General features: G+C 30.0%; 2 protein-coding genes across 6 annotated transcripts in view; one reads left to right on the plus strand and one right to left on the minus strand.

Annotated features, from left to right (window-relative positions):
- The first annotated feature begins 4,556 nt into the window (after positions 1-4,556).
- On the plus strand, positions 4,557-13,458 carry LOC130453366 (vesicle-associated membrane protein-associated protein B/C-like). The gene is made up of 4 exons (XM_056793069.1): positions 4,557-4,789; positions 7,746-7,898; positions 8,411-8,700; positions 10,744-13,458. The coding sequence occupies exons 1-4, from the start codon at positions 4,732-4,734 to the stop codon at positions 10,960-10,962; spliced, it is 720 nt and encodes a 239-aa protein (XP_056649047.1). The 5' UTR covers positions 4,557-4,731; the 3' UTR covers positions 10,963-13,458.
- A 4,173-nt stretch (positions 13,459-17,631) lies between these two features.
- LOC130440687 (uncharacterized) overlaps positions 17,632-25,387 on the minus strand; it is a 47,034-nt gene continuing 39,278 nt past the window's right edge. For all 5 annotated transcript variants that reach the window (XM_056773960.1, XM_056773963.1, XM_056773961.1 and 2 more), the window contains 5 exons: positions 24,273-24,473; positions 23,824-24,044; positions 23,043-23,382; positions 20,010-22,103; positions 17,632-19,080 (listed from right to left, as the gene is read on the minus strand). In XM_056773960.1, the coding sequence (XP_056629938.1) occupies positions 18,776-19,080; positions 20,010-22,103; positions 23,043-23,382; positions 23,824-24,044; positions 24,273-24,473 (3,161 nt within the window). In that variant the 3' untranslated portion in view covers positions 17,632-18,775. The remainder of the gene's footprint in view (positions 19,081-20,009; positions 22,104-23,042; positions 23,383-23,823; positions 24,045-24,272; positions 24,474-25,387) is intronic.

The raw sequence follows: 25,387 nt of genomic DNA on the forward strand, positions 1-25,387 counted from the left end.
CTCAGCGATTAAGCGACATAAATCCTATAAACTATTTCCTTTTATGTCACTAGAAAATATTATTTAGAAAGCCGAGTCAAAAAAGATATGATAGAAATTATTAAAGTTGATTCAATTATTAAAACTTCGGCAGAGACATTACAAAATCCGATATTTATGACTGGTAAAAAGAAGAGTACGGAAAAACACAATGTCTTAAGAATTTGAATCTGACAACCATATAAATACCACCATAATATATTAGCAATTACTTATAAACTAAATTTAGAAAAATAAGGTAATCCTTTTCTGATTTACAACTCAGGTGTATTATAGGTTTTTGAATCGAAATAAGGTTGTAGTGAAAATATGCTATTTAAATAAATTTCGAATAAAAAAATACCAAATAAAACTAAGAATTAATCGAAACAAGTTCTTAAAATCAATTTAGCTCTAGCCGTTTTCCGCGCCGAAACATAAAATAAGCATGTCATATCTTAAAGATGGAAAATTATTTAGGAATTATAAATAATTCATTAGAAAGGGGAAGACGTGAGGGAACTTTTATAGTCACCAGAGGCCAAAATGTCTCGAAGTGTAATTGTGTGTTCCGGAGAGGCTTTTTCGAGAAATAGTTTGAGATCTTATGTAAGAAATGGCGATAAACATTTCCAGATGAAATATTTAGAGCACTTGCGGATAAAGCTGATTCAATTTCAATAATTACACGTTCTACAAATTGTATAGCTTGCGTTATATTTCAAATCCCGAACGATAAACTTTTTGAGAAATTGTTCGGATTTTCAAGAAGGACTTGGAGACTTTCGAGTAATTTTTTGAATTAACTACAACACAACCACTAAAGTGCACGAGGCTAATATCACTTACAAAAGTTATCCGTCTTGAGACTGTAGTAGTAGCTATAAAGGTTAATATAGGAACATAAACGTCAATTTTTATATAACTGCATTTTACAAAAATATCAGTAATTTACTGCCTCAGTTTTTTTTCTTCGATAAATGTTCCACTATATCCCTTGCTTTTACCTACACATAAGCATTAATTAGAATTTATGGGTAATCTTGAAGAAAATTAGCTATTATCGTAAGATATAATAAAATCCAACATTGTCTTCTTTCCTCAATAAATGTTTGTCGCCCTATTTACATTGTAGACACCGCAGAAGGAGTAGTAGCGTTATAATATCGATTTACTTCAGCGAAGTTGCCAAGCCTACAGAAATAGATCAGCTTTGGTGTTTACAAGGATTTTTTTGTGAACAGCAAAATTTAAAATGATAAAAAACTTAATATTAAGCACACAGGCATATTTCGGTATATTAAACTTCGTTTGCTGTTACCCTAATTGAGAAGTGTACAGTCATATATATATATATATATATATATATATATATATATATATATATATATATATATTCTTGATTTTAGGTCTCTTCTGTTTTAAAATTAGTTTTTTTTATAGTTTTTAAAAGAAAGATTTGACTTTTCTCTAAGTCTCTATCAAAATTGATATTGGACAATCGGACAAGGACAATTTGCTTATTTATATTGATCTATAGATCACCTTCATCATGAATATAAAAATAAGGATAAAATCAACTAGGAACTCTGTTCTAATAAGAAAATATTTTTCTTCGGTTCCCACATCTCAAATATATAACGGTAATCAATTAAACTTATTAGAATTTACAAAATAGAGCTATAAATTTTACTTAAATTATTTAGTTCTTTTTTATCATTTATAGCTTTTTCGTTCTTTTGAATGTGAACTATTTCCAAAAATTCCCTTTTACCTGTATCAGATTCCGTTTCAAGAATTTTTGAATCTTTATAATTGAATTTATGTTTTATATTTTTTTTATCGTATTGATGACCTCTTAGTCTATTTTCTAAATACTGAGATGTTTGCCCTATGTAGACAGCGACATAATTAGTACAAGACACTTGATATTTAATATTATTTCTTTTGTTTTTTTGGTGTTTTAGATTTTAATTTAGTGAAATATTTGGATAATTTATTATGTCCTCTATGACTTATACTAATATCATATTTCTTGAAATAATTCGGTAATAATTGTTGGGAAAGTCCTTGTAGCGGGTGTCCCAATAAGAACGGCTCTCGACCATATCTCGGGAACCGTTTATAGTACAGCTTCGGGAAAAAATTTTATAACAAAAGTGACCTCGAGAAAAACCTGGAAGTTATTTACAGAGTTGTAGGTCCACCGCCAGAGGGCGTAATTAAATGCCAAAAATTATAAAATGAATAATTTACAAATTTTGCCTAATTAAGATGCATTTAAACTATGATTATCGTATTCTTCAAGAAGATCAGCGTTTATTTAATTCACAAGTTTTAGTCTATCTCTTCAAATAAGAGGTGGGGGGAGCGGGAACTTTATTATGAAAAAACGCCTGTAAGTCCAGTTCTACTTAACCTATCCATGCAAACTAAGTCTTTTTGAAGATAGCTCCTTTCTACCAATGTAAGAGTTATAGTTTCGAAGCAACCTAATGAGTAGAGTATACGTTAGAGGGCGCTATTTATTTATTTTTTCAAATCTAACTATCCTTGAAAAATGTTAAATGGAAGCATGCAGTTTTAATTGAGGAATATAAAAATACACCAAATTAACAACCGAATAGTGAAAACCGCATGTCGATATATTTTTCATATTACGAGATATCCTAAGAAATGTGTAAATTTTAAGCATTTTCCATTAAACATAAATTATTCCGGGTTAACTGAACGGATTTTAACATCTTTTGACTCCTCAAAATTGTCTTTCCTTGTTCTATTAATAATAGTTCCAATTATTAATAATCAATATTACTTACGCTGTCACCGGGAAACTGCGTTATGGAAGTTACTTAGTTATATCTAAGATGATTTTTACAAACGAAGAAGCATTTGATATGATAGGCATTTACTTTGAATGTATGAGAAATGCAACTGTTGCGGCTATGGTATATGGCATATGCCATACAATATCTCCAAAGACGTCATCCCGGTAGCAGAGTTTTTCGTTGACTCATACACGGTTTAAGAACGACTGGAAATGTAAATCTTCCTGTATTTAGAAGACGCGGCAGAGGTCGTTCAGAGGAAAACACAATAAATGTTTTGGCATATGTGCAATTTAACCCGCATTTAAGTATTAGAGCCATAAGTAGAGACTTGGTAATAAGCAGAACCACCGTTCAACGTATTTTGACAGGACACAAGTAAATAATGATGTAAAAGAAATGTTTCTTAAACAAAATATATCCACATAATATTATTTGTGGGCATGATTATATGTTAACATAATAATTTATTCATCATTCCGGAAAGATGTTCAATAGGATATTATATTTCTTTTAAATTTCATCCATATCATATAGTACTGTATCAACAATTGGTTGATCTTGATTACGACAAAAGGTTGGATTATTGCAACTGGTTACTACATATGGTATATGACGACCCTCAATTACTGTCACGTATTTTGTGGTCAAGTGGTCATGGAAGCTACATTTAGTAGTGATGGTACGGTTAACCGGTATAATATGCACTATGGGTCACAGAATAATCCACGCTCGATGGTAGAAGTTCAGTATCAGGGGCGATGGTCGGTGAATGTATGGTGTGGTATTGTAGATGGTCAGATAATTGGACCTTTTATTTTTGACAACGCAATTAACGGGGAAGCTATCTAAATTTTATAAGGGATGGATTGTATATATGTATACATATACATATATTGTTACAAAAAAGTTTTATTCCATTTTTTCTAAATATAAACTCAAGCAATTAGAAAATAAGCATATTCAAGCCCACAAATTGTTACGTGTGGTATCCATATTGCCTTTCTATTTCATAATAACTAGTGATGCTATCGTTACCAGCATACTATCTTAATGATATGATGAAATTAGCACCTGAATATTACTTAATTCTAAATAACTATTACTATCAATAGATATAAATTTTCTCAAACAGTATAATATAATCTTTTCACTGAATTGAATTTTCTACTTTCATACTTTTTTATGTCATCCCTTACTCATTCAGCTTACTGTGTGGGGCCGAAATAAGAAATTAACGAAAAAGTTTTAGAATTTCGCAAATTTATTTTTAAAGCCAGCCCTGTAATGTATATTATAATTTATTATTTGAACATATGAATATATTTTTATTTATATTCATCACTTCTATTATATATTTGTTTTTCAGGCAATAACATTCATATTCTAAACTCAACTTAAATAAAAGATTTGAATGGTCAATATTCAAATTAAATTCTATCTACATTGAAAACGATGCTTAAAATGCAGACTCAGGAACTATGAGTGCGTTCATAAAATCGAAACGGCTACAAACCTAACAATAACCGAGTTCGATTCTTATGGATGAGGCAATTATATGCAATTTTTTAATATTCACTAATCAGAACTGAATTTTAAAAAAGTTTTAAATAGTTTAGTTTAACACATTATCAATAATATTCTTATGTTTTGAATGTTATAATTAGAACTCTGGGCAATTCAATGTTGTGTGTTACACTGCACTACCCCAGTGTTGAACAACCTACCTTTACACTCAGTGTCAATGTGTCAAATTTCTGAGGCATGCGTAAAGTGTATAGTTAAAAGTGCAGTATAACCGGGTACTGTCAGTGATTTATCAAAGTATAATATTCCTATAAAGTTAATTACATTTTGAGTTTTAGTTTTCGAGTATTGTTAGATAATGTCTAAACCGGAGCAAGTATTGCAAATAGAACCCCAACATGAACTTAAATTTAAAGGTGAGACAGAAACGTATTGACGTATTACACAGTCTACCCACCAATAATAAAAATGAAACATTTTAGTTATAAGCTCAAGTTATATTTTAAGAAAAAGATTCGGGCTATTGCTTTATTTAGCATAATATATAGATGGTATATTTTAATTTATGACAATAATAATAGTTGCTTTTTTCGACACTTACTACTAGCTATAGGATATAACTAGATCCTTATGTCATCTAATATTCGTGATAACGATAGTATTAATTTACATAAATAATCCTTTCAGTAGCATCGAAATTGATTTGGTTCAAAGCAGTAACAATGTAAATAAGATACTATAGGTGACCTAAATATATTCACAATGCCTGTGTACCCTTACCCTGAGTTACATTTATGTATATATTTATGAATAATATAATCATTCAATAGTACAAATTCCAATATCTAACAAGTTTCCTATGCAATTAGAATTTTGATGTGTTATTTTGTACTTGAAAACCTCTCTTTATAAATTTTATATTTTGTCATCACTAATTTGAAGGTTATCTTGTAACAGGTCTGTTTATTTGGAAATATTTTAAATATATTAATTTCTTAGTAATACATTGTTTTTGAATAAAAATATAATTTTGATTGAATCCTAATGAAAATAAGTTTTTTTAAACAAATTGTAATGCAGTTGTAAACCTCTTTAATATTTATTCATATTATAACTACGAAAGTTACAATATAATGTATAGAAGTGAGTACAGAGTGACTGAATCCAAAATTTAAATATTCTTTGTTACAACTTTAATGATTACGTTGAGATTATAATCATAAAGTGAATAATGAACCAAAACCATTTTTTTTTAAAATGCAGGTGTGCATGTACTTACTCCAATATTTTTAAGTTTTCCATATGAATATGTTAAGTAGATAAAATTAATTTCAACACACATATGTGTCTTTTCTATCATGATAGTATTCACTTCCAATTTCAAGTTCTATCACCATCTTAACAAATATGTTTGAAACATAATGAGTAATATAAAATATAATTTACAACTTTTAGCTCTTTAAGAATTTGAGTAGTAGATATTTTGACAAAATTCTGATAATATATTAAGAAGATATTAGAGGAAACAAATTTTGCTTCAAAATGTATAATTATAGGTTTTATTAGTATGAGGTAGTTGAAAACCTCTTTTTCTTTTCTCAAACCCTTCTTTTGTTAATGCTGATGTTTTTTATTTCTGATTTAATACTTTGATTTAAGTATTGTCACTTCTCTGCATGAGGCATTTTTCAAAGGTATTTGAAGACTTGTATTTATTATCACTTTTGTTGTTCCACCATTATTATCTATAATTTGTGAGCTTTGTTTCCTTCTCTATTTATTTGCAGTTGCTAGGACTTATTTGCAATTGTATTCTGTTACTTCTTTATTAGAGTCTATTTTATGTCTAATTTCTAAGCTTTTGCTTTACTATGGGATATTCATTCAAAAAATTTCACAGCAGTGTTACTCAAACAATGTAAAATCCCCGTTGATTTCATTTTTAACATCTCCTGTATTTCTCTTTCTATTTTGTGGGTTTCCATACTGTTATTCAAAATAGATAACATTTGGACTCCAGTTGCCAAAAATATAACAAAAAAGACATATTGCCACCTCTGCTGATTGCCTTTCTAATTTTTAGAACATTCATTCACTATCTCTGTTTTTAGAATCTGTCATTGGACTCTCTCTTGATTTTCTGTTGAAGACCTTAATTGTTGCAATTTATCAATATTCAGAATCATTCTAAAATAAAGGCCTTTTAGAACAATTGGAACTATTTGTATCCAACAAATAAAAGATTAAGTAACTCAAGGAAAGTTTGATAAAACTATTGATAATTACATTGTTGATAATATTATTTCCTTACTAAACATACTTAAATATATTAAAGATTTATGCTGACTCACTGTTTATTTAATTCAATTAAACATTGTTTTAAATAATTTTTGTATAGAAAAAATATATGTGTAATTTTAATGATGAATTTTTATTCACTTCCTGTTTGTGAATAGTGTTTTGGTTATTTTTATTTGGAAAAGGATGATGACTGCCTGTTCATTTATGTTTATATATATATATATATATATATATATATATATATATATATATATATATATATATATACATATGTTATATTCAGTTTTTAGTCTTAAGAATATTTGATTATTTTTAGAACAATAATTAGTTTATTTAGTAATTCCCAATTGTTTGACAAAGTAATTGCTGTAACAGAATTCCTACTAAGAAAACTAGGGTGTTCTTCACAAAATTCTCGTATTTTAATTAATAGGTAAATGTCTACTGTTTCTAATTCTTACTGTAATATGTAGCAGAGTTGTAACCCCATTATGTGACGTTAGTTATAAGGATTCACGATTATCCGGACTCTTCAACAGTGATCAAATACCTATAATTTTATATGATAATTATAAAATGTGTTAAACAAATTGAATGATATAATATTGAGATTGAATATTTTAATAATTTAAAAAGTATATGTGATCTCTCAATAATTTCTCAACGAAACTTTGATGTTTGCTAGTAGTAAGCTGAATTTGGTTCTGTTATTTTAATAATTACCAAGTAACATGTATTGTGCAATATAAAGTGCATACAAATATCACTTACCTTCATCGACTATATTTTGGATTATACAAATTTCCAACTACAACTATTATTTCAAGTAGTTTAGTCTCTACTGTAATATTAGTGCAGGTATGATTCTAAACGAAGGTATATAGAGGGTAACTGTACAATCTAGAGTCATTTTTGTGAATTTACTAAATATAATATTTGCTTATTGTTTCCAAATTGTCATCATATGTAATAACTTTTATTGGTTCTGGTTTTTTAACTTAACTTTGCATTGTTTTATTCTCACTGTTATGCAATTTCAATTCAAATTGGTCTAACCAGGTTTTTTGGCAGGTCCTTTCAATGAACAAGTGGCATCTTACATGAAGCTTACCAATCCTTCAGATAAGAAAGTTATTTTCAAAATTAAGACAACTGCTCCCAAGAAGTACTGTGTACGCCCTAATTCCGGTATTTTAGAACCTAACAGTAATACCGAAATTTCGAGTAAGTAGATTATTGCTGATTATTTCAGAAAATCTATTATTTTATAAGAAAATTTCAGAATTTAATCTATTTTCAAAATGTTAATATTTTCACAAAGTTCGAATATGTAGCAATTTTTTTTTAAATATGTTTTTAATCAAATTAAACCCTAAATTAAAAAAAAATTTGACTATTATATGAATTCATCTATGTTAATGTATAAATATTTAGTTACGTTTTTCATTTGTTAACGTTCATAATAACTTTTAAAAATTATAAATTTGAGTTTTCTTAGGTTGTGACCAAAAAGGTTTATTGTTTTTATCATTAGTAAAGAAATTTCTTCTATCTAAAAAGATAATTGATAAAAATTGGAAATAATGTAAGGATAATGATAGTTTCCTGTGAAATAGTTGCATAGCTAATTTCTAATCAATTTTATCATCATTTCTTGGTATTCAGAATTTTAAGACAGTGACGCACATTTCCTTCAATTTTTTTTCTGATTCTTCTGAGCTTTTGTGTGTTCGCAGTATGCTTCCAACCGCAGCCAGTTCTCTTTGATCCTGCGGAGAAGAACAAACACAAGTTCATGGTACAAACTGCATTTGCCCCAGAAGGGGAATTTAATATGGAACAGCTTTGGAAAGAAATAACTCCTGATCAGCTTATGGATTCCAAGCTTAAGTGTGTATTTGAATTACCCTCTGATCAAAATGAAACAACTGAAGAGTCTACCAAGTTTAGCCCTAAGGTGGTTCCAACCACAGCCACTGCCCCAAACAGCAATGTGGAAACGGAATTGCAGAAGGCTGCACAAGAGGTAGCTATTATTTATTAATCAAGTTGTAACATTATTCAGATATAACTGCACAAATGGAATAGTGTCATTAGATAAAACCTTATATATTCTTACAAATTCTTCTTGTGCTTATGAAAATTCTCTAATATGATCTTAATTTCGTTTCACTATTTTTTGCAACCTATTTGGTATTTCTGTTATCTTCTTGTTGTTTGTTTATGTTCATTTATGATGCTTTTTGTTTATATTCCCACCATTCCTACTATCTTTTAATAGAATATCGGAACCTAAATTGACCTTCACTGAGCTGATAATAGAATAAAACTTATAATAAATTTAGTATATTAGAAAATACATTAAAAATGGATTTGCTAAAAAATAATGGACAGAATATTTTCAATTATATTTTAAAAAATGATTTTTCGTTACATGTTGCAACATCAAGATAGTAAGAAAATTTTATCCTGACTCTATGAAACATATAGAATGTGCAGATGTTGAATTGTCTATTATTTATGTTGACAATTTAGTGATTTGTCAGGTATATCAACGCCAGTTACTTTCACTTGATTGGAAAATAGGAAAAATTTTGTGTCAACACCAACACTGTTTTATTTTGGGAACACGTTGATATGGGTCTGTATGCAAAAAATTCTGTCCTAATGGAGGTATGCGAATTTTAAAGATTTAAATTTCAATGCGTGTGAAAATGAATGATAAAGATATCTGATGTAAGTATACTGCATAATAATAAAGGACCCAACATTGCAGTAGTGTCTGATGGGACCGCGAATATAAGAAAGTACGCATGCTCGGCACATAAACTGTAGGGTAGAGGTACCTCTACTATCCGTTATGTCGTAAACAGTACACATTATTTTGGAGCTACTGATATTTGAAATAATACAAAAAAAACATCAATTAAACATATATATATATATATATATATATATATATATATATATATATATATATATATATATATATATATATATATATATATATATATATATATATATATATATGTTTAATTATATATATATATATATATATATATATATATATACATATATTGACTTATAAGTATAATAATACATCTATAATAGAAAAGTTGTGTAACAACTGTAATCCGGAAGAAGATTCCAGAACCCCAGGCATAACAATGGAAGTCAGTAGATGGTTCCAATTTAGAAAGATTTCTCTTCAATGAGAATAATATTGTAATCAAGCCGGAGTACTATGACCTTTTTGATAAAGAATTCGTTTTTCAAGTTATTTCTGACTAAAATTATTCAGAATTATTATTTGGATGGGTCTACTCAAAGAACGACTACGAAATTACTGGAGTACAAATCATCTTTTTGAAAAAAATAAAAAAAAACATATGAAACTACTTGAAGCAGTTACTGTCCATACTTCATTACAATAACAACGAGACTGCCACCGAAAAAGGCGATGAAGAATTTGACAGACTTCATAAAATATCTCCCTTGTTACAGAAGCTCATTGAAAGGTTTAAAGTTATTACTTACCCTGGAAAAAATATTTGTATTGATGAGACGATGGTTCCGTTTCGGGGACGTCTCAAATTTAAGCAGTATATTAAAAACACTAGAAACAATTTTGGAATAAAACTGTACAAACCCTGTTTAGGGTTTGGATAGACCAAGTCATCATGACTTGGTCTATCGAACAAATTATCCATGGTTCGATATATGTTCTTGAGATAATGGCAACTTATGGCCAGTAAATGTTCCCGCATAACATAAATAGGATAAAACGATTTCTCGTAATATCCATATTCTATGTATAGAGTTTCATGGTGATCATTGTGGGGTAGCTTACCATACTGGTGTCGACTTTTTGATTGAAATTTAACTCCTTGTATAAGACTTCAATGGATTAAACGATCATTAATGAAGTAGAAAAAATATTAAACAAAAAACGCGACAGGCCAATCAACAGTTACAAATTGAAATTGAATGTATTTATTTATAAACTGGGATTTGTGTGTTAGTTGCTATGAATGGTGATTAAAACAAATTTTTTATTCAAACTTTTCAGGTGCAGCAGCTTAGAGAAGAAGAAAGTCAATTGAGGCAACACAACTTACGACTAAAAGAAGAAATTTTACAGTTGAAACAACAATTAGGACAGTCGCGAGCTGCTCCAGTAAACAGATATGCCCCACCAGTGCAGGAACAAACGATTCCAATGGTATATGTCGGTTTGGCAGTGCTACTAAGCTTCATAGGCATCATATTGGGTAAATTTGCGCTCTGAAACAGCGTCCAAGTATTGCTAAACATTCGGACATCATTCTTGTTGTAAATAGACCAGTCACCAACATAAAATTTATCGTTTTATGTGGTACTGTAGAAATTTTTGATAGTGACATTTAGTGGAATGTAGAAAAAAACAATTTGCTTTGAAAAACTACCTTCTGGTATAACTTGAAAAATATCTTGTATTATGTGTGACGAGTTAAAAATGTTTATGTTTCCTTTATTATAACTTATGTCCAAGTGCCTATTCATCTGTCATCAGTTAGCAGCAGATTTCTTTAATTTTTTTAGTATTCGAATCTCATATGTGGGTTTATTTCATATCAAGATTTCCCAATATAGCTTGGACTCTTGAATTCCATTGTAAATTTTTCACAAATTTTATTTGGTAATTTTTTCTTTGTTCCACTAATTCATGTTTAGTTTTTTTTGGGAAATAGGATATTGAATCACTGTTTTTCATAGGAGGTGGTGTATTTATTTTAGTTTATTCTCAATGCTACAACTTTTCAAATAATGGCTTTTTTACCTAGTAATGATATACATCTACAAGTGTTAGCTATTTAAAAAAAGGTACGTTGTAACTTGAATGTATGAGAAAAAGTAAAGGAAGGGTTTTATTAGAATATGTTGTTAACATTGAGAAACAAAAGCAGCACTAAATGTTTTACTTTGGTCACATTCAAAAATGGCTACTTTTAATAGCAAAATACTAATAACTGACTGGTGTAATATTTATTATTCATTTATATTCTCTATTTTAAATTCATTGGGATGATTCTTAACTCTTCATTTTATTCTAAAAGTAACTATTATTAAGAACTCTCAAGCTAGTGAAAATATGGCATTCAACTGAATTTCAAGCTAAGTTAACACAAAACCTCTATTCACTAGTACAGATAAATTGCTGATCAGTTTTGTATACTTCAAGTAAAGTAACTTAACAAAAGGACTAACTGTAGTTGCTAGAGATGAAAATAAAGGAAAATATACGAAATTTGCCATCAAAATTCAACATATTTTATTATTGCTGGTGGTAACTTTTTGAATATTTTCCTGTTTAGAAACAACCTCTAAAAGTTGTAGTTGTATCTAAATAATGACATTTCTAAATGCTAACAACTTCAATCTTCGAATCTTATTTGTATTGTCTTTTGATATAGCAGTTAATTAAATAACGCCACCTGTCTTTAACCTTGTTTTGTCTAAAAGTTCTTAAATATTAGTTGCAAATTTTTCCATATTTGTTTTCTAGAAACACTTAATGCTTTTTGAATATCGATAAACACAATGTACACTTTTTGATACCTATAAACCTGAGGTACACTTTATAATTTGTTTTTAATTTATTACAAGATGTAAGTAACATGATGCATTTATATACCTAAGTTTCAGTTTTAAAATGGCTAGTTGAAATCCATGAAGTTTTTAAGTCAAGAATCACTCCAATAATAACTTTTGGTTGCCCAATATATATATATCCAAGGTACATTATTTTAACAAAAAGGCTTATTTGGAAAAAAAAATAACCTCTTCGATTTCTACCAACAACGCATTTTTATTTAATTTTTTTTTAATTTCTCCTATAATATTTAAGATGTGTTAGGACGCTATATACTGAGTTGATCTTGTACAATATGTTTCAAATAATATACTATTCCGTTTTGTTGATTATTTTTAAATGTTAACTGTAGGTTCAAAATGTGTTTTGTTTATTTTTGTAAATAAAATCTTAATATGCTTATTTGAAACATTCTGTATATATTAACTAATTCTATATTTATGATACTTATGTTTGTCAATTTTTCTTCCAATGACGTATTTAGAGGATTCAGTAATAATGCTAGTTAAAAAATTGATGTATCAAACTTTATTTTGTCAGTCTTGAAATATTCGAAAAATTTAATCATATTGAATGGAAATATTGAAAAAATATTCTGAACTAAAACCGACCATACATTTCACTTAGATTACCACCCCACTATTTTGTAGAAATTTTCAATTTAAAGTGACTACTTTGTCTTTATAAATCAACCTTATTCCAATTGCTGGATTGAAAACATAGTGTTGACAGTTACAGCTTCTTAGTAAAAAAATTCTATTGTCATGTGGATTTTTTTCTATTTACATTTGCCACTTAAGTGGAAAGAAAATATATCAGTGTACAGTCAGCGAATTTTATGTAATTTTTATGTTTTTGCCGCTCAGGTCATCAAATTTCATAACTAGCTTTTGTTTCACTCATCCTTATTTTGAATACGTCATGAGTAACAAATTCTTTAGATTTGGTTATTTTTTGGAAATCAGTGAGCTTTTATTTAACTTATTTAATATTTAAAACTTGCGTTGCGTGGATTAAAGAAATTTTCCAAAAAATAATTTGATTCTTTTGAAAACAATAATTTTTAATTTGTCTCCACTTTAGTTTTTAATTTTTAATGTTTACCTTGTATGTAGAGAGAGTTCGATAATATAAATGTATGAAAGAGGCGCATTTTATGTTTTATTATAGCATATAATACCAGTAGTTGCTTAAAAAGCAAAGCGTCAATTTCTATGTGTCCCCTTCCCATTGTCTTAGGTGAGCGGCAATATAGACATTACAAACAAAATTTGAATTTCGGTATATTTAATAGAAAATTCAGTAACCTACAATGCCAAAAAATTACAATAGTCTTCCCGTAAATATAAAAACAACAAGTTCGTACATATTATTTCATCATAGTACTTTTGAGTACTACAACCTTCAGTAATGAAAAATCATTTTTAGATATTTAGGTTTGAATAATTTTAAGGATTTTATATTATGACATTCCTATTTTTTATTTCAATTACACCTACATTTTTTGTTTTCATATTTTTATATAGTCTATTGTTAATTGCTTTTTCTATAAAACTATGAAATCTTCTACAGCAATAAAGCATGTGATATAATGTATACATCCAACATATAATTACTTTCAATTACAATATAAAATTACTGTCAATTTTGTCAAATAGCGATTTCAATAGAAAGACATTAATGTCTATTGATTTCTCATTCTGTTTGTGTCTTATATTGGTATTGTTTCATTTCGAAATTATTTCCTTCTAGTACCTTCAAAAACACTTAATTGTTTGAATCATACTGTGTTCAAGCTTCCTCACACTGACTACTCTGAAGCTGCTACAGCACTGCACACAGTTGGTAACTAATAGAATTGCTGAGAGCTTTAGCATGTCAGCAAATAGCCTAATTTTTAATTTACAGTTTTCATTTTTATCATGTTACTCCTAAAAATGGTTCCTTAGAACAGCCACAAAAGACGTTTCCACTCGTGAGAGCAATGCTGAAAGTTTTGGTCCCAATTTTTTGAACATTCTTTATAGTCCACAATTATTTCTTCTTAAGACATCTTCTAATTTCGGGAAAAGGAAAGAGTCACTCAAACCAGGATTCGAGGTTATCAGCAATTCTCTCAAGAATTGAAAAGTATTGAAAATATGAAATTAAAAAAGCAAACCGTTGTAAAATTTACTCAAACAAGCGTCATTTTATATAGGATAATCGAATTCAATGTAAACAGAAGCATCAAAGTTTAAGTAGGTCTTTTAAAAGGAAACTAAGTTAACATTGAAATTGATATTGAAATGTCAATATCCTTTTTCTGTCCCAATAAATCTTAAGGAATGTGTGAATGGCAAAAATTTTTCTCCAAACGTCTATTAGGTTAGTTCACCCAGACGTTAATTAAAAAATTATTCTGTGCTGTTCCTATAATAATCTTATAATTGCCGCTAGAAGGCGTTATCCAAATGTTAAGCTAATATTACTAACAATAAGTAAGTTTGAATTTTTGGAACCGTTGGTAATATTCAATCTCAACACACTGTTTATAGTTAATAGGTTTTAGTTTACCTTCAATCTCTGAAGACGATAACTTTGTTGTTGAAACGCGTGTCAGATAGTGTAAATGTGAGGGTTGGTGTAGTGATGGTATAAACAGTGTGTTCAGTACTAATAATAACAAATAGTTATATACACCATTCAACAAATTTATAAATTAACATCAGTCAGAAAAATGATTTGAATACTATCAGGAGTTTGAGGAGGTAATATTGTTTTTACTTAAAAGCAGATAAAGGAAACAAGGTTGATATAATTGCCAAAAAACCGGACCGAAAAATCAAGTACCGCCTATCACGCAGCTTGTCATAATCATGAAATAAATACCTATTGATAATGTGAAATGGATAAAAAATGTATGCAATAATAAATTGTTGGAAGCATCGAAATTGCTAAACATAAACTTGAATAGAAACAACGGGCTAATTCCTTACATCCCACTCTGTAGTTTGGTGGTAAAGGAAAAAATGTGGAGATTTCCGCTGAGGAGGTTTTCACGCTGAAATTAATTTTAGCGGGAGAAGGTTTATTGGTGGGAAAATTTAGTATAAAATAGGTACAAGTTAATAGGCTTTAGTTTACCTTCAGTCCCTGAAGACGATAATTTGGTTATCGAAATGCGCAACCTGAAGTGTAATTGTGAGTGTTGGTAAGTAGTAGTGTAAACAGTGTTTTAAGTAAAACTACGTAATTATTGGCGCCCTAGGTGTTCAAAATGTTGTCTATCATGTTCTATATATGAAATCAGTCTCTGACATGTGGATAGGACGTCCTACCCACCTCCCAGGGTATGTTTGATCTAAAAGATACCATATATGGAATAATATGCTGGGCAACCATTGTGCTGTAAGAACATGACACGACGAATGGTTAAGGGTAGGTCTTCTAAAGGAAGTGGCAATTAGTTTCTTAAGAAGTCTAAATATCTTTCTCCATTAATCATCTCATTAAAAAATGGACCAATTATTTGTCCGTCCAGATTCTGTCCGTACCACACATTTACAGATCAACGACCCTGATGTTAGATCTCCTGCATCCAAATTCGATTATCGAATATGCCACCTAATTGGGTAAATTTAAAAATAAATTGCTTTTTCAAATATAGTGGTAAACATAAAATTCTGAAATTAATTCCTACGTGTTTCTAGGGACCATTTTTGTTATATTTTTTTTTTCTGGAAGTTGTATTATCCTGATATTCCTGAGATATGGCCAACGGATGTTCTTAGTTGCCCACCAGGTACAGTTGTGAGGCTTTTCGGCATCATTTTGCAAAACTTATTTTGTATATCCAATTCATCTGTTAAAATTTCATGCATTTTGGAATTTGATGCTAATATTTATTTTTTAATAATTTTTTTTTGTAACTTCTTTTATCGAACCCATTTATTTGTATTAATTTTTTGTTTCCCACTTCACTGCTATTTTCTTCTTTTTTTAAATTCATTCCGTTATAAGCTAGTGGCAATCAAGACCAGTGTATAATTCAGGTTTGATAAATTTAGATGTGTAGCGATATACGTGGGAATTTTTGCAATAGAATTTTTTCCAATAATTTGATTACGCCAACATCCGTTACATATTTAAAAAAAATCGACGCGAGGTTGAATTCAGTGGCCTTAGGTTGCAGTATTTCCTGTAGTACAGTATTAGTTATTGTAAATAAGCGTAAAAATTTCGTTTTCGAAACTGAAATTTTTACAATATAATGTAGTCTTTATTTTTAATATCGTCTATAGGTATTTAAACAAGTTCGTTTCGTCGACAACCTTCAGCAATTCGGAAAAATTGGAAGTTTCTTATATCCTTTTATATTGACATTACAATGTATGTAAATTGTTTTTATTAACTAAATAGACCGAAGTGTAGAGCTTCATCAACTTTGCTTTTTCTGACAAATATGTTAGCAAGGTATTTTTAGTTTTCTGATTACATAAAGTTGTAAATAGATGATATAAACTTGCTGAATTACCTGGTGTGAATTGGAAGTGGAATTGAATGGAAGTGAATTCAAAGTCGCGGGTTGGGGTGCTTCGGGAGTATCGAGGAGTGCTGGAATAATCGTCATTTTGGCTATCCATCATGATTAACCATAAAATAATATTGTTTTACTTTTCTAACTCGAAATAAAATAACTAACTCGATATAAAAATGTATAATTATCTTGGGTTTTTCTGATTTATTATCTACCTAAGTACTACTAAATTTAAGCATTTGAATGCTTTCTCTTCATGAAGTTAAAAACTCACCTGAATTGTTCAGACTTGTCAGAGTATGCAGAATGGTAAGACCTGCCTCCTCTGTAGACTTTTGAAATTCACATTGTTAAAAATTATTATAAAGTTGTGACAAATAGATAAGTACGATTAAAATGATTAATAAAGTGTGTAGTACAGTATTATCCGATAACTTGACGTTTATTTGTTGTTTTTCGTGGTCATGGCTAATCCCACTAAATTTGTTATAATAAGCGATCAAAGAGATTCCTTTTTTAGCTCTAGAGCTAAATTCGGAATTGGTCAACTTTACAATATCATTTGATATAGTAATCAGTAATTTAAGTGCACTGTAGAAAAAATAATTTTACAATGCTATTACTATTTTTCAAGTCTAATTTTCATTATTAATGTGTTGAAGCGTAACAACATACCAAACATTATTTCCAAAACTGCGCAAATATAACTGTTACCTACAATTTCCAGTAAAATATGAAAATATCTAATAAGGAATAGGAATACAAACTCCACAAAATAAAAACCTAAAAATGGAAAAAGCGTGCAATTCTACTGTTTTAAACCTTTATTTCCCATAAAAGTCACAACAAAATTTGTATAACGAGTATAATAAGTAAAGCATAATAACTATTTAGTGAATATCACTAGAAGTGATGCTCTTAATACAAAGTAAATTTTTTTAGATCAGTGAGGACCTCAAATTTTTATGCATTTTGTACTAATTATTTTCGAAAAATAACCGTAAAACTACCAATAACAATGATGGCAATCCACTTAACGTCCACAACAATCATAACACCCTTTGGATCCCTTCATCTAAGGCCCCTAAGGTCGTTGACATCGTTCATTTGACGTTACAGATGACGTCACTGTTCTCGACCACGTCGTACTCATTATGTACTCCATAAAATATTGAAGGGTTATAACGGGCTTTCATAAAAACGTGGTGACAATTCCAACAATATCAACAAACCCAGTCATTGTTAGTTATCCCGAATCTAATGTTGCAGCGGAAAGTAAATGTAGTCAGTTTTGATAAAAATTTTAATATGATTTGGATTTTACCCTATTCTACGCGGAATATTCATTTTAATCTACATGTGCTCATTAATTCGCTATATTGTAAGTACAGTGACAGATATGCGTTCCACCTATAACGTTCACAACCGTTTTACATTAGTGGAATTCAAATTCCAGAGGTCGCGGACGCTGATGTTGTAGACCTTAAGTGGAATGTTATATTCACAATACGTCAAGGTAGCTAACCACCTTTCAATTGACAGGTCAACAAATAAAGTAAATCAAACAAGCGAAACAAATAGGGTTGAATCATTTTTATCTCTATATATATACTACAAATCCATTTCCTCATTAAATCGAAAATGATCGATTAGTAGAAACATTGTATCTAGTCCAATATTTTTCTGTTCTCTCTATTATCCTTGACAGCATGTGAACTGGACTAGTACTGTTCTTATCAGCATTACATATATTCTTATTATTCGCTTCTTGTTATAGATTTGATAAAAAGATTTAACATTCAGTAGTTTTTATGTATAATATTTATTTAAATAATAGTGCAAACTCGTGCATATTTGTGCCTTATTAAAATATCAACAACACGTCATAACCCACTAAAACAAAAAAAAAAAAAAGAAAACGAATACAAACAACACGAAATAGTGAAATAATTAAAAGTCGGAGTACATTTCTTTAGGTTGTAAAAAGTTTAGTGGTTTATAATAATTTTTGGCCTCTGTCCATCCCTTTGGTGCCACGTTGTAGTTTTGGAGGTTGTTAAGGTCTATCTTCTTGATAGGTTTTGATTCGGATATTTGTAATGTCGGTTGGTAGCTGTAGCTCGAATCCGATTCTGACGTGTAGTAATTTGATAACGGATTTTCTTTCGGAACGAAAACAGAAGGACTCGTTGGAGCTTTATAAGTTGGCGATAATACAGCAGTTTTTGCTTTTGTTCTTGGCAAAGTATTTGATCCTAAAAAATATTAGGTACTTGTTAAACATTGAATGTAATTATTCGAATTTCTGAAACAGAAATTGAGATATTTTTTAATGTATAATATGTAATTTGGAGCTAGACTTGAATTAAAATGGGGTATAAAAACTTTGTTATGAATGTATCATCACAAAAAACGTTTGTTTCATATTTTGTCCAATTTTAGGGTCTATGTGCAACCGATTTTGATTATGTCTTTTCATTTCAATACTAATACAACTTTGAAATAAAAATATGTTTTTTGCTCAACTCTAAAAGGATCTCCTAATAAAATAACCAATATATTTTGATTTATTCAAGCTTATTTCTTGTCACATTATCAGTCTTTTGTAATAAGATTTTTGAATATAAAGGTGGCTGTAGGAAAGCCTAAATTTTGTTGACTTCACATAGCCCTGGCAATATTTACAAGGAATTTTATAAAAAATTTACTTGCTGGACAAATCAGTTCGAATTTTCTGTTATATACTCACTAGAGTATCGTTATTTTATATTCAAATTCTATGTGATTTCTTATTGTGAAAAAAGACTTATTTTTTAAAGAGATTCATTAGTAGGAGTAATTATGAGAAAGTATTTGACAAAAACGAAAACTGCAAAACAAAAGCATATTAAAATGTAATTCACACTACAACTTACATCACATATATAATACAGAACTATCAAAATTTTCAAATCGATTGGTTAAAAACATATTTTAGCTCACAATAAGTCTCATAGAGGTTATAATTGGAATATCAAAAAATCTTACCCCAATGATCTTTGATTCTAGGTAAAAGAGACATTCCAAATATCACTGTTCCAATTTTGAGCTCTATTTTTGACTTAATATGAGCTTACCATATTTTTGACTAAATTGGTCGGGTTTGAACAAAAATAAACATTAAATCAAAACAAATCATTCTTGCCTTCATCGCAGCCATTACTGTAGCTATGGATGGGTTGAAATGTAGAATTTAGTTTGGTTACAACTGATGAAGACGGTGAAATATATTTACAAAAAGAGCTATTCTCCGATGGTTCAATAAGCTGCATTCTGCTTTGGTCAGGAGGAAAGTATTGACTCTTAACTTCAACGTTAGCAACGTGGTACATGGTAGCAGACATTTCTCTTGACGTTTCAACCATATCTTTCGATTTAACCAGAGTATGATCACTTTGACTTGTTTCTAATTTATTATTGATAGAGTTGCTGAATGATTCCAGAGATCGTGAGCCACTCAGATTATAGGGAATGAATTTTTCAACTACATCTGGAAGGGGATCTTTAATTTGTTTGTATTTTAAATTTGGCATTGAAGATTGTTCGAAACTTTGTATGAGTGATTTTACGGGAATTTTTCTATATTCTTCCTGATCATCATTACCATCCACGCTTAAATTTGTTGACTGCATTTGTTCCTGATATTGATTTTGAATGAATTCTTGAAAACAGCTGAAAGCTTGTGGTTCCAATGGTACGTCAGGAAAAACGATTTCGTCGCCTATTTTTTGAAAATCTATATGAATTTCTCTTTCTTGTGCATAGTTAATTTTTTCAATTTCCTCATTTTCGCTTGGATACATCATTTCTACTTCTGCTAATTCTGTCCTTTTTATTTCAGTTGCTAATTTTGATTTTTCCGTCACTTGTTGCTGTTTATTAATTTGAGTTTTTTCTACTTTTATTTTAGATTCTGCGTCATTAGACTTAGTTATATCTTCCGATCGAAATTCGGTTTTGTCAATCTGAATTGGTTGTTCATCTAAATTACTTTTAGTCGCAGCAGATTGTCTGGAACGTTTGGCTTTGATAGATTGTTGTCTTCCAAGTATAGCTTTTTGAAATTCGTTGTTGTCTATTTGACCGAATACTGGTTTCGCTCCTATTATAGTTTCTGGTGGTTTTCTAAACTTCTTAGGCATTTCGTTATTTTTAGGAGGTGAAATTCTTTTTGGTTCACTCTCTTCCATATTTTTTTCCGGAGACAACTTTCCTCCGTTTTCATTTTTTCCGGAGTCCTTGATAGATGTCATAACTGTCTCAGATTTTACAACTTCTACATTTGCCTCAACATTTTTTGATGTCGTTTCAATGTTTTTAACAAAATTGCTATTGTTATCAACTCCTCCATCAACAATTTGAATAGGTCCTGAAAATTCTTCCAGGGTTCTCTGATTTTTAATGATTTTTTTCTCTTTTAATTCATTGAAACAACCCTTTTGCAACATAATCGTTTTTTCTTTATCTTTACTCGAGGACAAAGCAACTTTCTTCATATGCTCTTCATATTTGGGATCTTTAGGAGTCGCAGGTTCAATAATAATTTTCGCTGAAGATTTTTCTTCAACCTGTGGGATGTTTTCTGTTATCTGAGAAGAAGAAGGTTCATATTTGGGTACATAAATGGGGAAAGGGGAACACGATCTACTTGCATTGAAGTGACCTTGACTTTCGAAGATTTCTGACTGTAATGATCTAGCATTTGCAGCTGATGAGCTAGTGAAACTACTCTCTAATACCTTTGCAGTGGGATCTGACAAAGCATAGCTAAATTCTGGGACTTTTTTAATAGGTTCTTGAGGTTTACTTCCTAGTGGTACGGGACTCATTGGTCGGTAGATAACGGTATCATTAGATTGATCTAGATAAGTAAATATATTTGGTATTTTGTATGGAACACTTTTAGATTGTATATCCTTATTTTTTTCTCCAACATTTTCGGTTTTTGGAGCTGAGTCAACATTATTCTCGTCATTACTAAAATCCCAATTTGGTTCATCCTGTAGTGTGCAGAAACTATCAGATGAATCATTAATAAGCTCTTGATCATCTGACAAAGTTTGGTTTAATAACTGAGGTTCTTTTTCTGATATTGTCTCGGACTTGGTTTGAAATTTATCTGTTTTTACAGAAGAAATATCTGAATCTGCTACTGCAGCCATTGATGTTTGTCTTGTTTCACTTACTCGTTGAGATGAAGACACTTTCTTAGTCGTGATTTGACAGTATTTATGGCTACCTAAATGTAGTTAGATAAAAAAATGTTAGCTTATGAGCAAAGCATTAGTCATAACAAAAATATAAAACAAATGTAATAATTTATATATTGAGTACCTAATTCTAAGGCTCAACAGTGAAAAGCTACAGAATCTGATACAAAATAAAATAGTTTCAGCTTCACTTCGGATAATAATCAAGATAATCACTTCGGATAATAAACATAATAAAAAATTTAGTAAAATATTAGATACAAGATTTCAGGGATATAAACCAGATTTCGAGAAATCTCGTGCCAACTTCTTTGACGTTAAGCCTCAAGGTACTGTGTATTAAAGTTTTCGTACACGATGGGGTAGAATTATATAGACGCACAATGAGATGACTTAGTTCTCGAAATGTAGAGCTCTAGATATATTTTGTGGGTTGAACTAAAATCATAGAAGTGATAGGAAGAATTGACGAAAACAAAATAATTTGAACTCAGATCAATAAACTTGTGGAGTATCTAGGTCACAGAATGCTTGACCAGAAGTACAACCTATTCAAATAGAACGCTAAAGAAAAAAAGGTTTAAAAGTTTAAGGAAAGAAAAAGCAATTATAATAAACTGACCGATAAATATGATTTGGCTAGATGAGAATAAATAAAAAACTTGAAGAGAACGAATGAAAGCAAAAACAGGCAATTAGTGTCCTCTAATTTGTTTTTTATATATCTAACACAATTACACATATTTATAAAAGAGCAATAACAAGAATTTTATATCCATGAGGTACCCATAAAATAAATTATATTTAAAAAAACACCGTTAAAATTCAAACATGAACTGATATTAACAATAAAACACTTTATTGGGGTCCTCAAATAGATACTATACAAAAAAATTGTCATTAACTGCAATAATTTTTAAATGAAATGAATAAAGGAGGAGATAATTTCGATTCCTACAAAAACTTACCGAATTGTTTATGAGTAGCCCATCCTTGTGGTAAAGTAGGTTTATAAACATCCACATTACTTCCACCTTTTTGATAATTATCAATTATTTTATTGATGCTGCTACTGTTGTAATTAGAATTCTGTGCGTACATTTTCTGATCACTAGATTTTGGAATACTCCAATTAGCAAGATTGTCGTTCTTTAAAGCTGATTCGTAAGAGTTAACAGCAGGAGCCACGTAATTTCCTTTAGTTGGCCACGTTGGCTCTTCTACGAATGCTGCATCAACAGAACCCGTTTCTAAAGCAGCGTCCCAAGGGGATTTTACAAGCTTCACACGAGGACGGTTGAATTTTTCCTAGAGAAATATAAATAACTACCCTGAATTAGAATTATGAAGGAACATGAAAATTTTCTCTCATCTCTTTAGCTCATGGAATGTAGAGCACAGAAGAAAGGAAGATTTTATGTTCATTTTAACAACTTTTCATAGTGGCGTGATATGTGAATTATAAAATGTATCATGAAGCACTTCATATTTCGAGGTATAGAAAAACTTCCAAATATGGAATGACGTACCATAACAATAATAAGAAAGGTATAAGAAAAAGTTGGAATAACATTTAAAATATTGAAAGAGTGATAAAAACTACTAAATTGGAAAACCTTGACGGAAACAAACAGAAAGCACAAAGGAGAAAAAATCTGAGAATCTGTAGAACAAAAATTTCAATTAGTTGCTAATTCAAGAAGAATGATAGGTAACAGATGATATGAAGCGTGTACTCTTAATACTCACCTGAATACCGTCCAATTTCTGTTTATGCTGGAGTCTTTCAACTGTTTCTGGTAAGTAGCTAGGTGTTGGTAGATTCACCGATGGTAGGGGAGTTAATGGAGATAATAATGGCACTGGCGTAGGGGGTATTTCTGTAGCTGATGGAGTTTGTCTTGTACCATTTGTTTCACCCACAACCCACTTTTCAGATCGCTTACGTCGTTTCGCAAATAATTCTGCTCCTAAACATGGAAAAATCCCAAGTGTTTTTATATCGTTATGCTATTATAAAAATTGTAGTAAGTGATACATTTTCCTTCTATCCATTTATAGCCTAACTTGAAAATGAACCGTCTAGAAGGTACCGTTGGAATTTATGTTTTAAACACTATTGGAGGTTATGAGGTATAAATCAGTAACGATATTTATTAATGAAATTTGTTGATAAAAGTTACATTCGTGGTTTTTACCTTTTCCTTTGGGAGAATTGAGCCCTTTTACTATTTCTTGAGCGATTTCTGGCGAGAGTAACGCAGTGTCTACGTTGTAACCTTGTTTTCTCAAAGAATTTATGTCATGAACCTGTCCATGCGGGTTCATAACCAGCTTGATAGGATCTTTTGGTTTGTCATTGCAGCTGTTTAGCTCTTGGCCGTTAAAACCTCCTCGACCTGCGAACACAAAAAATTCATTTTCATAACTCTAGTAAGAGGAACGGTGTTATATAAGTAGCTATAAAAGTGCATTTACGAGGGTTATCTGAAGAGTTTTTGACCTCTCTTATCAATATGATTTAGAAAATATATTTGCACATTATTTAAGAGATTCTTACAAGAATTTCAGTAATTTTCGACGCTTTGACAATCTTATAAGGGATATTTTTTTGAAAATGGAATACAGAACTTACTCTGGAAAAGGCATAGACTGATTTATAGGTCCAAAAAGTGATGGCGAACATTTTCATGAGATTGTGTTGATCTATTACCTGAAATAATTGTTTGATAATTTGATAAGGTAAATGGATAAATTGCCAAAAATGACCGCTCTTGGATTAGGACAACGCACTTTCTAGAACTTCGTTCATCATCATAGCTAAAGTGCACTTCGAATTGAGTGATTGCCAACCGTATTCAACAGATCTGGCACCCAGCGACATTTTTTATGTTCCATTTGCAGGAAAATATTTTCATCAGAATAATACTTAAACGTATGTTCTGAGGAGAAACAAAGTTACTATTAATTGGAAGGTTTAAAAAGATTAGCTTCGCTATAAAAAATATATATACTTAAAAAGAAAAGAATAATCATCATGGAAAAAAAATCTTGTTTCTTTGTTAGACAGGAAACTTTTCTGTCAACCCTCGTAAATTTAGTAGTTGTAGAAAATGAGGCAGATTAACTGCTGTGTGTGAGACAATAGAGAAAAAAAATTTAATCCGCTTTTAACCTTCTTGAAGATAGATGCATGTTTTTATATTTTTACCTCATGTGTACATGTTACATACTTGTTGGACAGCAGGCCTCTAATAATATTGTATTACAATAAATTTAAAATATTTTTATCGTCGTCTTCAAATATGTTTTC

The sequence above is a fragment of the Diorhabda sublineata genome, chromosome 2, assembly GCF_026230105.1.
Source record: "Diorhabda sublineata isolate icDioSubl1.1 chromosome 2, icDioSubl1.1, whole genome shotgun sequence".
NCBI classification, from domain to species: domain Eukaryota; kingdom Metazoa; phylum Arthropoda; class Insecta; order Coleoptera; family Chrysomelidae; genus Diorhabda; species Diorhabda sublineata.